We start from the raw sequence: 14,377 nt of genomic DNA, 5'->3' as shown, positions 1-14,377 counted from the left end.
CTCTCTGTGTTTGCTTCCTTATCACTCTCTGTTTTTCTTATATTTCTGTTGTTATTCATCTCTCAAACCATATTTGTTTTATGCCCTAACAGAGCTTTTGCAGAAAACCCATTTCGAAGGCTGCTCATTTTTCTGTAAAGTGATAAAGCTTGTTAGAGTTTATTTTAGGTCAATTTTGTTTACTGTTTTGTGTAGACACGTGGGTCTTTGTGGTTCACATATTTTGATCAGAATATAAAGTCTATTTTGACCTTGGTTTGATAACATATTTGTTGAGCTGGTGTAGGTTAAAGTGGTAAAATCCTACACTATCTATTCATAGTTGTTTGTACGTTTTGAAGAGATCATCTTGCAATCTGGAGCAAGAAATAAATGATTTGTAAATTTTCTTTATAAGGAAACAATCTGTCAGTCTATATGATTCTGTTTCGACAGATTAGGCATCTGACTGGGCAGTTTCTGTACTTGGACAGAATTAAGTCCAGATTCATTTGAAAAAATAAATCACATTTAGATCAAATAATATCTTGAGGATATGTGATTTAATCTGCACGTAATTATCATAATAGGATCATATATTCAAGAATTGTAATTTCTATTTGAGGAATACTTTTAAGATATAGATACCAATTAGAACTTTTGACAACTCATGAGTCACACTTTTTTTTACAGCACATACAATCTAGTTTTAATTCATAGAAATCATCCGTAAATAAAATAAATGGTCGATAAAAATATTTTCCAAACAAGATTTTTACAATTATAATTAAATTTCAGAAGTCCTCTAAATTTAAAGTTTTTTTAATTTAATTGCATATTAGTTTTTTATAAAAAGAAAATTTGGGAAACAAGATTAATTAATATAAGAGGTGATCAACGTTTGAATTCTTCTTAGTAGTATCACCTTACGTTTGAATTTCAATGTTTATTAACATTAATTTATTTTTTTTTGGTTATCTTACACTATTTACTATATAATTTATGTCAGTATCTAATATACTTGAATATCAAACTGTCTTGGAGAAACATTTCCAAAAAAATACTTGAATAATGTGCAATTACACTTGAATAATGTGCCATTATATATTCACTAATTCCAGTATAAATTACTTTCATTTTCAAAATAATAATAAATAACCAATGAGAAAAAAATTTAAACAAATTACTATTTACAATCTTGGAAGAATAATGATATATACATGCACTCAAGTATTACATGACTATATTAAAATAGTAGGTTTTAGTTTAGAAAAATGCGATTAATTAATAAAAATTGGCACGACATTGTGTTTAATGTCATAATGAATTTCTTGTAAATTTTTAGACAATAGTGTCTAAAAGTATGCAATATTATATTTCTCCTAAATATATTTACACATTAATTAAAAAAATCACAAATTTAACCTATAATAAAAGTTAGTCATATGGTCTGATTGGTTTGTGATTGGAAAATTATATTTTTAAAAAGTGTGTTTTTGAAATAAAAATATAAATTTATAGTCTAAAAACATGTTTTTGAAAATGTGATTGGTTCAGTATCTGTAAAATTGTTTTTGGGTTTTAAAAAACTGAATATGTGATTAGTAGGTAATCTAAAAATATAAAAAAGTAATAGATTTATAGGATTTTAAAATACAATAATTTAGAATAAAAGAAAACATGATTTTTTTGTATTTTATTTTATAATATAAAATTAAAATATTAATTTAAATTTTATTTTCAAAAATATATTGAGAATCACTTATTTTTGGAGCTCCTACTGATCTCAAGTTTTTAAAATGAAAAAATCTGAATTCAGAGACTATACCAACGGCAAAGTGTAAAACAAAACATAACTGTCATTGTTTTTGTTTTTGTTTTTTTTTTAAATAAAATATAACAGACATTGTTGATCATAGACATTAGACAATGTATTACTTTTTTTAATAACTAAAAATAAATAGTGAAAGAGAACAAATTTCGCAACCAGGGATTTGGGGATCAAATTCCCGAGAATCGAGTTGTTCGAAACTCAATTTGGCTATACATATATAGAGCCCTAATCATATTCTTCATTTCTCACTGCTTCTTAGTTTGGTATTTTTGATCCTTGTGAGTTCAACCAGCTCATTCTCTCAAGTTCAAAAATGGTGGCTGATCACGGTCCCAAATCCAACATTTCTTTCGCTGGAACCTTTGCCAGTAGCGCGTTCGCCGCTTGTACGGCCGAGGTAATCAACCACCTATTAAACTTTCAACATGTCAATAAAAACTGCGATCGCTTTCTCTTCCTTGGTTCAAATTTCTTTTCTTTTGATCAACTACTTCGTACTTGTTCTTATTTAGCTGTGCTTTCCGGAAAATTTTCAAAGTCAACGACTTTCTTTTTTATGTTCTGGTGTTTGTGACGACCCCAGTTTCCGTAACTTGTGTTAGGGAATAAGATTTTTGGGTTGTCATACTTTTGTGAATTGATTTAAGCATAGTATGAGATTTTGGTTCTGGACTAATGACTATATTGATGTAAGATTGTTTTATTACATGCTGTGAGATAATCTATGTGTTAATGCCTTTTCTCAGTTCTTACAAACTAAAATAATTTAATTGTTGGTCTTGGAAATAATGGAATTTTGATGGGTAAATGAAAATGGAAAAAGAGATTGCACTCAATTCTTTTCAGTTTGATGGAAAATGGCCTTGGAAATCAGCTTTTTTTGTAAGGGTTTAGATAAAACGGTATTTTGGTCGAATTGCCAATCACTATTTGTTGTTATAGTTTACTCTTTGAAGAGCTTTAAACTTAAAAAGTTGTAATCTTTTTATAATGTTAGCCTCGTTCCTTGCTGGAAAACTGAACAACTAGTTAAGATCTGATTGATATACTGACTTCCACATATTTTTGTTCATTCACACAAATTCGATAAGTTGTAGTTTCTCTCTAGTTATCAATCTATATTTGAACTTGATGCAGATTGTTAGTATTCCCTTGGACACTGCTAAAGTTAGGCTTCAACTCCAAAAGAAAGCCGTTGATGGAATGCCCTTACCAAAGTACAGGGGTCTGCTGGGAACAGTTGGCACCATTGCCAGGGAAGAAGGTTTATTAGCACTATGGAAAGGAATTGTACCTGGATTGCATCGTCAGTGTCTATTTGGAGGCTTAAGAGTTGGATTATATGAGCCTGTAGGTCTTTTTTTGATGTTTTCTTCACAGTTGTATGAAGTTTATTTAAATGCTTGCTGATTCTGATTGTATCCCATGAACTGTGGGTTGACAGGTTAAGACCTTATATGTAGGACAAGACTTTGTTGGAGATGTTCCTTTAACTAAGAAAATACTTGCCGCATTAACAACTGGTGAGCAGATTTTGACGCTTATGAAAAATTTATTTTGCAGGCACTGAACATTTTAAATGCAATATACCTCTGTTAAGAAAGATAGTAATATACGCAAGTACAATTGAACTCTCTTGTAATTTTTTTATTTTTCCCTTCTTTTATTTAATTTTTTGTCATGTTTGTCTTCAAAATAGGTGCTCTAGCAATTACAGTTGCAAATCCGACTGATCTTGTAAAAGTTAGACTTCAATCTGAAGGAAAGCTGCCCCCTGGGGTGCCAAGACGCTATTCTGGAGCAATGAATGCTTATTCCACCATCGTCAGACAGGTTGGCTATTTGGGCCTTATTCAAAAAGGGACAGTTTGGCTCCATATAGGTTTATTTTGTTTTCTAATTTCTTCTCTTTCGTCTAATTCGTTTCTGATTCTTAGGAAGGCTTTGGGGCTCTGTGGACTGGAATTGGACCCAATGTAGCAAGAAATGCCATTATAAATGCTGCTGAGCTAGCTAGCTATGATCAAGTGAAGCAGGTACCTTCTGTGTTGTAGACTCACTCTTTTTTAGCATAAATGTTTGTGCTGCTTCTGAATTATATTATTTCATTGCAGTCCATTTTGAAACTACCAGGGTTTACAGACAATGTTGTTACTCATCTTTTTGCTGGTCTGGGGGCAGGTTTCTTTGCTGTCTGTATTGGCTCCCCTGTTGATGTGGTAACATATCTCAACTTCAGAAATAATTACTTGTATCTAGTGTTCATTGGTAGTTAATTTGTAACATATTGTTGCATCATGGACACTTGACTTACCATAATACCTTGACATGAGAATGCTTTCAAGTTTAGCATTGCAAAGAGCATGTCAAACTAATTTTGAAAACAAATGGGACCAATTTTTATGGAGAATGATAAAATGAGAAGGATGGCACTATTTTAAGCCATCTTACACATGAGAAATAGTCCGCTTCTATGATCGCTATTCAATCTTTTCCTAATGTATCCCTCAATCCTAAGACGTGGGACATGACTAAAATAGCCATGTTTGCAAAACATTTCCTTTTAGTATTAGCTCTACTCTGTACAATAGTAAACTAATCTTCACATTGTTAGTAAAAGCATACATGACTGTGATGGTCCTTTAGGATCGAGTCAGGCAAAGATATACCAGGCAAAAACTTGATTTCAATCCATAGTAATAGTCCCAGATGCCTATTGTCTATTTGTTTGTAGTGTACTTTCTTGTTTCAATAGCTTTGTACTAAATTAGTTTTTTCTGAATAATTTTTCTATATTCTTTTCAGGTTAAGTCGAGAATGATGGGTGATCCCTCTTACAAAAGCACACTTGACTGTTTTATCAAAACTTTGAAGAATGATGTATGCCATCTTTTTTACCTTTTCTTTAACATTTTTTGTTCACTTCTTGCCACCATCGAGCCTTATACATTCGACATTTGGAATGAACGAGTCATGACATTGATTCAAGCAATTAGCAATGAATCAAATAAACTCATCTTCTTTGTTGAAAATTTGACTAAAATCCTTGTGTGATAATTTTTTTGAACTTACAGCATGTGTTGTCTGCAGGGTCCTCTTGCTTTTTACAAGGGTTTCTTGCCAAATTTTGGACGGCTAGGAACCTGGAATGTGGTTATGTTCCTAACCCTAGAACAGGTATGAATTTGATGTGGATCTGCGCTTCATATGACCATGCTGAAGAAAATGAAACAACCTTCAGAATTTTTTGTTTACTTATTCTTATGTTTTTGTTTGATGACAGGCCAAGAAGTTTTTCAGAAAAGAATAGTCATCTTGATTGAGTTGTTCTTTGGAGATAATCTGAGCCTAGATTTGGAACAAGCGTACAGCAAGTGGAATTTTTCCAAATAGAATAATAAAGCATTAAGCCATTGTCTTTCTCTCATTTTGTTAAGAGGGAAAGAAGAGTTCTTCAAGGGAAACTCTCAATACTAAACTCATAACATCAAATAACAGTCATTCATAATTGGAAATGGGATTTTTTTTCCTTGTTATTCTTAATATTGGATAGGAGGGTCATTTAAATTATAGATAAATTTGAATATTGGATATTTTGAGAAATAGAATAGAGCCTTAAGGTTCTCTTTCTTCTTATATTTTGGGGGTATCTTCTTACTGTGGTTTTGGTGTTTCTTTTTGGGAATTTTTCATAAATATGGTTTTTATACTATTGCAAAAATACGAGAATTATACTTTTCTTAATTTGTATGGAAAATTTATTAAAGATAAAATAAATTATGGGAAAAACAATTGCTAACTAACTAAATATGTAAGTTAAATTTAAAACTAAAACACATCAGTCAAACATAGGTACTATTGTAATTAGCACTTCACTCTTCTCTCTCAAAACCTAGTCGCACAAACCCACGATTAAGAAGATCCAGCTCCGGCACAAACCCATTTTAGCTCTAGTGAACGGAGGCGAACGATGGTTTTCAAGGTCGGCGAACGAAGGCCTGCAACTTCGGAGAACGGAGGGGAACAGAAGTCTTCAAGGTTGGCGAATTGTTTTTCTGATCTAAACTTTTTATTTATTTTTTAGATCTGGAACTAACTTGTAAAAAAAAATAAGTTTAGGTAAACAATTGCTCATATTATTACAAATATACTTTCTTCTTCTTGAGTTGCAGATCAAAACTCGTTTGTTTTCTTTGGATCTATTTTTTTTTCTATCTTCAGGTCTGCAATAGATAACTAATTACCTTCACGTTCTGATGTGTGTATATTTCTAGGTTTTTTATGGTAACCAGTTACATTCACGTTATGATATGTGTGTATATTGCTGGGTTCTTTATGGTAGCCGGTTACCTTCACGTTTTGATATGTGTGCATATTTTTGGGTTATAAGATCATATCAGATCTTTTTTTTTCCTTCAAATTTGATGTTTCTTTTCATATTTAATATAAGTAACTTGTCACCATTCTTATGGTAACTGGTTACCCTTCTTATGGCAGAATGTTACTCCTCTCAGGGTAACTGGCTACCCTTCTTGATAACATGTTATTTAACCTAGATTTAAGATTTTTTTTTTTAAATATTTGGAACCGTGAAAAATCAATCTAGTAACTTGTTACCTTACCCAGACTTTGAAAAAAAAAATACATTCTAAAAAAAAATGTTTATGATAAATAAAAAAAAACTAATAAACACAATTCATATTAAAAAAAAATTGTAAAACAACCAAAGTAAAATTTAGGGTTTATACCTTTTTGGATCCTGTGTTTTGTCTCGTTACCTGTTTGGATCCTGTGTTTTGACAAATTACTTTTTGGACCCTATGTTCTGTAAAATGGTTCAAATAGAACCCTAAACCTGATTTTGGTCAAATTTTTCTCAACTGAAATCACAAATAATTCACCAAACTAACAATTCAGAACAAAAATAAAATCATTTTGCTTAAAAACTGTATTGTTATATTCAATATTTTATTTATCAAAATTGAGTTTAGGGCTCTATTTGAACCATTTTATAAAATATAATGTCTAAAAATGATTTTTTTAAAACATAGGTTCAAACAGGTAATCTAAAAAAAATACAGGGTTCAAACAGTATAAACCCTCAAATTTAATATAAAATAGTTATATAATATTAATATAAAAAAAATCAATTAAGCTAAAAAATAATAATCAAATTAGAAAAATGCCCTTCCCAATTAATAAAACATGATTAAGAGTAAAATTATGGCATAAACCAACTCTTATACTACCCATAAAATTGAAAATTCTTAAAAAAAAAACATATAATAACTTTTTTTTTTAAAAAAGCCATATTTTTGTAAATTTTATTAAAAAAGCCATATAAAATGTAATTTCCTGTTTTTTTTCCGTTTTAAATTTCTTTCCTTAAGTATTAATAGGCCCATTGTCCATCCTTGGTTTTTAAGGCCATAATTATGCGATTAGAGCCGCTTGGGGTTAAAAACAGAGTAGATGGAAAATGTAACCAATAGAGGCCCATGATTATTATGGTAGGTAGTATAATTTTTAGGGAAATTTACATAATATATTTGATTTCGCTAAAAAATTATATTTTTACGGACTAACAAGGTTTATTTTTCAATTTTACATTTTTAAGGAAATTTGTATATTTTTATGGTTTTGTTTGTTTTTTCTTCTTTTGTGTTATTTTTTTTAGTTGTTTAAGTTTATGTATAGTTATTGTGTTGATGTCTAAGTAGTATTTAGTTATTTTCAGATATATTTTAATTTTTTTAAAATGGGTTAGTATGCAGTGGGTTGAATTTTACTTGTTGTCTGATCTTTGTTTTTTAGTTGCTTATGAACGTGTTAGGCACCATTGCCGAGGATCGAACCCGGGTCACTCGCGTGGCAGGTGGGAGTACTTACCACTATACTTGTTTACCGAGTTTTTTGGAAACTAAAAATATGTTATGAAATAAGATCTGGAAAGAAAAGATAAGAGATGGACAATCACTGTTTTTACGTGGTTGAGTCGTTAATGAGCCTTAGTCCACAAGTCACTAGTATTAGGCTTTAGAGAGTTTTGACAATTGAGTTTTTCTACAAGCTTAGCATAGTTTTTGCTTATAAGAGAAATTTTGGGATCCCTGCTACAGTGCACAACTGACCCTATTTATAGGCAGTCAAGTAGCTTGGGCCGGACTAATCCGGGCCTAATAAGGATGTAATTACAATTTGCTCGCTAACGGAGCCATAATACAAAGAATGTAACATAATTAGATGTTGTTAACCTGGGCCCATTAGGCCGGCTTAGGCATGGCTAAGCCTTACAGTTGCCCGTTTTACATTAGCACGGACTGGTCCGCGTGGGCTTCTAAGGGGATCCTGGGGACAGGATCTGTCAGAGTAGTGGCAGTACTATTTCCTAGGAACAATGTATGTTTCGTGCGTACTCTCTTCTACAGGTTAGTTGAGGAGACTAACTGCCGGATTTCTTGGGGACATGTCAGCATCAGGGAAGGCCAGGCTTGCCCTATCTGGATGTCTGGTCCGGGTTCGTTTACTAATGTCCCAGTTCATTTACCGGAGTCCTGGTTCGTTCACCAGGACCCGAGTTCATTTGCCAAGGTGCACATCGTGATGGTGGAGAGATCTCCCCTGGATTCTTGATAGGGTCCGTCTCCAGAGAACAGTTAGTCTACCACCTTAATTAGCATCTCGGAGGATGTAGGTTGGTTGTGGCCGGGAAGGTAACGTGGGCCTACATTGCGGTCCCAGTCCCTTTATTATGCTCGCGCCCATCGACCATTATTGGGCTAGATATGACTTGGGCTATCAGGATTTCCTCCTTCCTCGTTCACTGGGCCCGGACCTCTTCTGAGGGCCCACGAACCGGTTTGGTTGTGCCACATGTCGTGGGTGGAAAACAGGGATAATAATACTACGACGAGGACTGACATTAATTTGACTTGTTGTGAAAATTATGTACTACGCAAGTATACGCAATCGTAAACAAGTAATAAAATGATAAATAGAGTATCGTTCCCACGATGATTGAATATTAATTACCAATGAATTAATTTTTATTTCTAATTGATTTGACGATTAATGAATATAGAATTTACTAAAACTAAAATAAATAAAACAAATAACAAGAACAATAAAAGACTTAACAATAGATATTGTAATTCAATGGATAAAAATATAGGGTTATTAATTTCATCAACTATCCACCTATGCTTCTCTAATTTGAATTTAAGAATTCTTATCTCTATCACGATAACAAATTACAACTGTAAATTATATTCTTGCTATGACTTATAACTCTCTACAATAAGCAAATCTCCTACATCTCTATGGTAAATTAACATATCACAGACATTAAATACGTAATCGTTAAGCTACACAAATCATACAGGTACTCTCGTCCAATATAAATTTATGACTATTTGACTATAACATATTTATCCTTCACTTCTTAGGACTTAGGTTAAAATCATATAGATCATGCAAATGATGATCAAGCATTCACACGCATTAAACACAAGTCAAACAATTCACAATATTGATAGAAAATTCATAAACTGCATTAGATAATAGGAAATTCATAAACTGCATTAGATAATCATAAGGTTTCAAGAATAATCCATTAACACCCTAAAAAAAATTAGTTCAAGAGAAGAAAGAGAAGAGAGAGGAGTAAGAGAGGATCTAAAATATTATTTTTTATAGTAATAAGGTTGTTAAAAGAATTTTCTAGATGTTTCAACTTGTTACTTGATAATGCTCCAAAATATCTTTATTTGAATTTCAAATCACGCAACTATAGTTTGTGTAATCTTGTAGCTCACATATCACTACGTAGACGTCTGGATTTGACTTTTCTTGTGAAACAAACTTTCGTAGGTCTTTGAATAAGCTTTCCAACGCCACCAAGAACAAGTAAATCAGATATGTGAGTAAGAAGATATGGTCATAATACCAAAATTGTCTCAGATTCAAAATATCTCATATTTTCTAACAATTTAAGTTTGAATTCTTTTTTATCTTCTCCAATCAATTCAAATAAATATTTTCTATTGTTTTTCTATTGATTGAAGATAATATTTCAAATAAAATTTAAAATATTTCTCAAATATCCATGTAACAAATGACAACCTGAAAAATACAACTACCACACATAAAAAGAACTAAAAATATAAAATAATTATAATAAAACAAAAAAAACTAAGACTAAAAAATATTAAAAATCTTTCCTATCACTCGATAATTTTTTTTTTCTTTGTAATTTTTTTGTGTAATGTGGGTGATTTACTGACCTATTGTAGTGAAGGTGATGGAGCTAGTACTGGATTTCATTCATGTGTTTGCTAGATTTTGTTCATGATTTATGTATGAAAATTGGTATATTGAAGAATGAAAATGAATCCATTTTTATTAGAGAATTTTACACAAAATGCAAAAATTGACACATTTATTACAAAAATATTATCAGGCGGATTTTTTAACATTTTTACTATTTGATGTTTACTTATATACTATTTGTTAAGTTTTATATTTACAATACTACTATTTTCTTTACAGACACTTATCAATCACTTTCCCACCTATCAATCACTTTTTATCTTTTTTTTCTTCCTCCATCTCCTTCTCTCTCTCTTATTCTTCCTCATCCAACACATTTTCTCTCTTTTTCTTCTTCCTCAATTTCATCTCTGCCCAAGCTCCAACTATTCTTCATCATCCCTTCGATCTCCCTATCGCAGCACTCCGGCAGCTTCCAACCCATTTTCTCCGTCGCCGGCAGCTTCCAGCCACTTTTCTCTGTCGCCGGCGTTACCCACTGTGTTTTTGTATTTTCGTTTTGTTGGTTTTTGATTGATTTTATTTATTTACTCCTTTAGTTGTGTAACACCCTCACTTATTTTAGTTAAAAACCATATTTGAGGTGTTACGTTTTAAAACTATATCATAATTTATTTCTGCGGAAGTCTGGACATATTTTTTTTTTTTTTTTTTTTTTTTTTTTTTTTAAAACTTGAAAACTTATTTCACCTTATTTACATTAAACATAAAGTGTGTCTCAAACATATTATACATAAGTATTAAATAACCCAATTTATTTTCAAAACATAACTTCACACTTTATTACAAACATCTCACTGATAACTGAAATAACCCACAAAAAGGTCGATGTGTTCATATGTACAAATCAGGGTCAGGACCATGCTTCAGTTCTCCTCATATCATTCACATATTTCTTTCTCTACCTGCAACACAAGACAACTGTGAGCCTAAAGCTCAGTAAGCAAAGTAATGCATGCAATGCTAATGATTACCCAATATCAATGGACATATACAACTTCTTTTTTTTTAAATTTTGGGCCCCTTAATATTGTGCACACTGTTTGAATTGGTCAATGCCTGCAGGGCTTGTTACACATATAATACAAAATCCCATGGGTTCTCCTCCGGCTAGCCTTCACCACAGTAGGGCACATTAAAAACCTTATTCCATCGTTGCCCCGTCAGGCTCAAGAGTTAAGGCGGCCACACACTGTGGTGTCAATACATATAACAATAACTCATATGGAGGAGAATAAAAACGGAAATATGGCAAACAATATAATTGGTTCAATAAACCTAGCCCAAATTATTGGGCAGCCACTATAAGCCTACTATAGGCATCCGTTTACACTTATTAACACTTTCATTTGCCTTTTCAAAACAGTGGCACTGAACTTAAACTTCTTATTACAACTTTCTTTTATGTTGCACAAAACTTGCAAAGGCATTATATAATTAATCATCATAATATCATGCATGGTCTTATATCATATAATAATTTACCATATCACTATTATGCCATGCATACAAATTTATGATGAAGTGTCACTGTATGTTAATACCACTTACTCACAAAATATTCATATAATGCATACTTTCACATAACACATAATTCTTGTGTTGCAGTTGAGTACTTTACTTACCTTTTGTCCACAATATATTTCACCGTGTAACAAGTGATGTCTTAGGTATTGATGTGCTTATCCTGACAATAGCATGGATTTCTCATCATAATGATGGCAGTAATACATTGAACTCTCATTTAAAAAAATACCCATAAGACTTCATATCAAATTTCATACCCAAAACATGCCTAAAATGCCTTAAACCACCTAGATCGAGCATTAGATTTATCTTAGACATTTGGGGAAATTTTGACAGAGTTTCCCCTTAATTTTAGCTATCCTCAAATATCAATATACACCAATAATCAACATCAATTAACCTGCCATAACCATATATCCCAAATACCAACATGATTCATCATAATGTTATCATATACCGATTTTGATAAAATTCTTATCTCCTAGATCATCACCCAAATTAAATGAGTCTCCACATATATTCAAACATTTATAAACATATATACTCTCTTATAAACTCAATCAAATAACCAAAAATCTTCTTGTACTCCAAGAACCCCAAAAACCTCATAAAACACAAAATTTCACTTACCGAGCAACTTTTCGGCGAAAACAATCTCTTCAAGCTTTTCTAAACCTCAAACCACTTGGAAACCCCAAGAAATATCTTAAAAAGGATAAAACACCATATATAAGTTCTCAGAAAAATTCAAAAACATAGTTTAACTTCCAAGTACAAGAACTTACCATAAAAAGGCTAGAACTAAGCTTAATCTACTTCTTTGGCTTTGCTTTCACTTGGATCTCCTTAGAATTTCTTCAAACCAGCCAAGAAATAGTTTTTGGTTTTCTTTTCTCTCTGTTTTTCAGAATAATGGTCGTGCAAAGTGATAAGGTTTGATGAAAATTCCTTATTTTCAATGATTTAGCCTTATTGTCAAAAGTTGACACCTTTCATCTCATCATTTCACCTTTTGACTTATGAAAACCTTATCACTTCAATAATTTCGACTTAATCATCTGCTAGGCCTATTATCCTTATGTGTAAAACACTCACACCAAACCTTAGGTCCATATGACTTCATACCCAATAGTTATGCTTACCCGATCGAGCGTAGCGCACTTATGCTAAGCTCGTTTTGACTTTGCATCCATACCACTGATTATGTATACCTCCCATCAAGAATTGATCTAATGGTTCTAAAACCATTTTTACATCATCAATGAGACCTTAATCCTACCTCGATTACATTTGGTAAATCCATAAATACTCAATTTTACACCGAAATACTAGTAATCGACATTGTACTATTTTCCACTACTTAACCTATTTTGCCTTCTATATCTCACTTTCAACACTTAATTCCATGCCTTGTCCATATTTTTCATACTTTCTTATATCTTGAGCACATCAAACACCCATAAAAGACAACTCAAATGCCACAAGGTTAATAATATTGAGCATACATATAGACATCACATACACAACTTTTATACTTATACATGAAAACACTTATAAGAATATGCATATGCTCAAATTATACATATTGTATGATATGTAATGCAATGCAATCATGTGATTATTGGCTATATATATCAAAATAATGTGGGTGCTACAAGTTGTTGTGTATTTTATTATCTTGTTGCTCTTTTTTTTTTGTTACCTTGTGTTTTGGTTTATTTCTTCGATTTTCACATTTGTTAGTGCCTCTTTTCCCAATGCATGCAATGTGTTTGATGTAATGCTTGAATGATTGAGGTTTGGTTGTTTAGTGCTAGTTTTATAATTCTTTTGGTGTGTTTATTTTTTTTATTAAGTGTTATTTTAGGTTTTATGTTGAGTTTTTTTTTTTGTGTGTGTGTGTTTAGGTTGTCTTTCTATTATTCTGTAATGATTGTGGTGTTTTTGTAGCATCATTTGCTGGGTACTTTGTCGATGAAGCAATTGGAAATATGGACAGTGATTGTGAAGCTCCAATCAAACCCAAAGGTAGATCGAGGGTTTTTGGAGTGGGAAAAGTAATCATACATATCAAAGTGATCAAGGTTGCAACAACAAGAAAGCAACACAAGAGCTACTATTTTTATGCTTTTGACATATGTTCATTCATTTCAAATTATAGCATCTATATTTTTATGTTTAGTTTAATTCTTTGTTATATCCCAATTCTGGATTATTGTAAAGTTTTTATTTTTAGTTTATATAAATGTTGGACATCACATTTCATCCAAAACTAAGAATTCCCTTGAGCTTTTGTTTTGGCAAAATACTGTTTGCAATTTATGATATCAACAGTTGTAATTTTAAAGCTTTCCTACCAGTTTTAGTTTTTCCAACATTACATCAATACCAAAACAACATAACATAAACTGGTAAAAGAAAAAAAATCATTAATAACAACTTTACAGCAACACAATAGCAATGTTTAAAAAAACGGTTTTGAGGCGCGCCTCAGTGCGAGGCGGAAAAAAAACGCAATAAGGCGTGCACCTTGCTTAGCATAGGTGAGGCGTGCACCTCACTACACTGCGGCGCTGAGTTGAGGCGGGTGAGGCGGAATTGGCTGAGGCATGCGCCTCAAGGGGTAATGGGCTATTTTATGCCAAAAATACCCAAATAAAAATATGCTATAAATAAGCCAAAAAAACACTTATTAAAACTTATCTCAAA

General features: G+C 31.9%; 1 protein-coding gene and 1 long non-coding RNA gene across 2 annotated transcripts; one reads left to right on the top strand and one right to left on the bottom strand.

Annotated features, from left to right (window-relative positions):
- Positions 1-1,919: 1,919 nt before the first annotated feature.
- On the top strand, positions 1,920-5,449 carry LOC133801193 (mitochondrial uncoupling protein 1-like). Its single transcript, XM_062239361.1, has 9 exons — positions 1,920-2,210; positions 2,951-3,163; positions 3,258-3,336; positions 3,513-3,646; positions 3,751-3,849; positions 3,928-4,032; positions 4,619-4,693; positions 4,904-4,990; positions 5,097-5,449. Exons 1-9 carry the CDS (start codon positions 2,127-2,129, stop codon positions 5,121-5,123), a joined length of 903 nt encoding a protein of 300 aa, XP_062095345.1. The 5' UTR covers positions 1,920-2,126; the 3' UTR covers positions 5,124-5,449.
- Positions 5,450-10,855: 5,406 nt separating this feature from the next.
- LOC133802499 (uncharacterized) lies at positions 10,856-12,646 on the bottom strand. The gene is made up of 2 exons (XR_009877365.1): positions 12,454-12,646; positions 10,856-12,373 (listed from the first exon to the last, which is right to left on the bottom strand). It is a non-coding gene; the product is annotated as an uncharacterized LOC133802499 (long non-coding RNA).
- Between the last annotated feature and the right edge of the window lie 1,731 nt (positions 12,647-14,377).

The sequence above is a fragment of the Humulus lupulus genome, chromosome 9, assembly GCF_963169125.1.
Source record: "Humulus lupulus chromosome 9, drHumLupu1.1, whole genome shotgun sequence".
Lineage (NCBI taxonomy): Eukaryota > Viridiplantae > Streptophyta > Magnoliopsida > Rosales > Cannabaceae > Humulus > Humulus lupulus.
Note: the sequence above shows the minus strand (reverse complement) of the source record. Positions and strands in the feature narration are given on the sequence as shown.

Bases quoted from the DNA above. Each gene is read 5' to 3' on its own strand.
- LOC133801193 (XM_062239361.1), top strand. From the start codon at position 2,127: ATGGTGGCTGATCACGGTCCCAAATCCAACATTTCTTTCGCTGGAACC. The intron at 4,033-4,618 runs GTAACATATCTC...TATTCTTTTCAG, and splicing joins TTGGCTCCCCTGTTGATGTG to GTTAAGTCGAGAATGATGGG. The intron at 4,694-4,903 runs GTATGCCATCTT...TGTTGTCTGCAG, and splicing joins TCAAAACTTTGAAGAATGAT to GGTCCTCTTGCTTTTTACAA.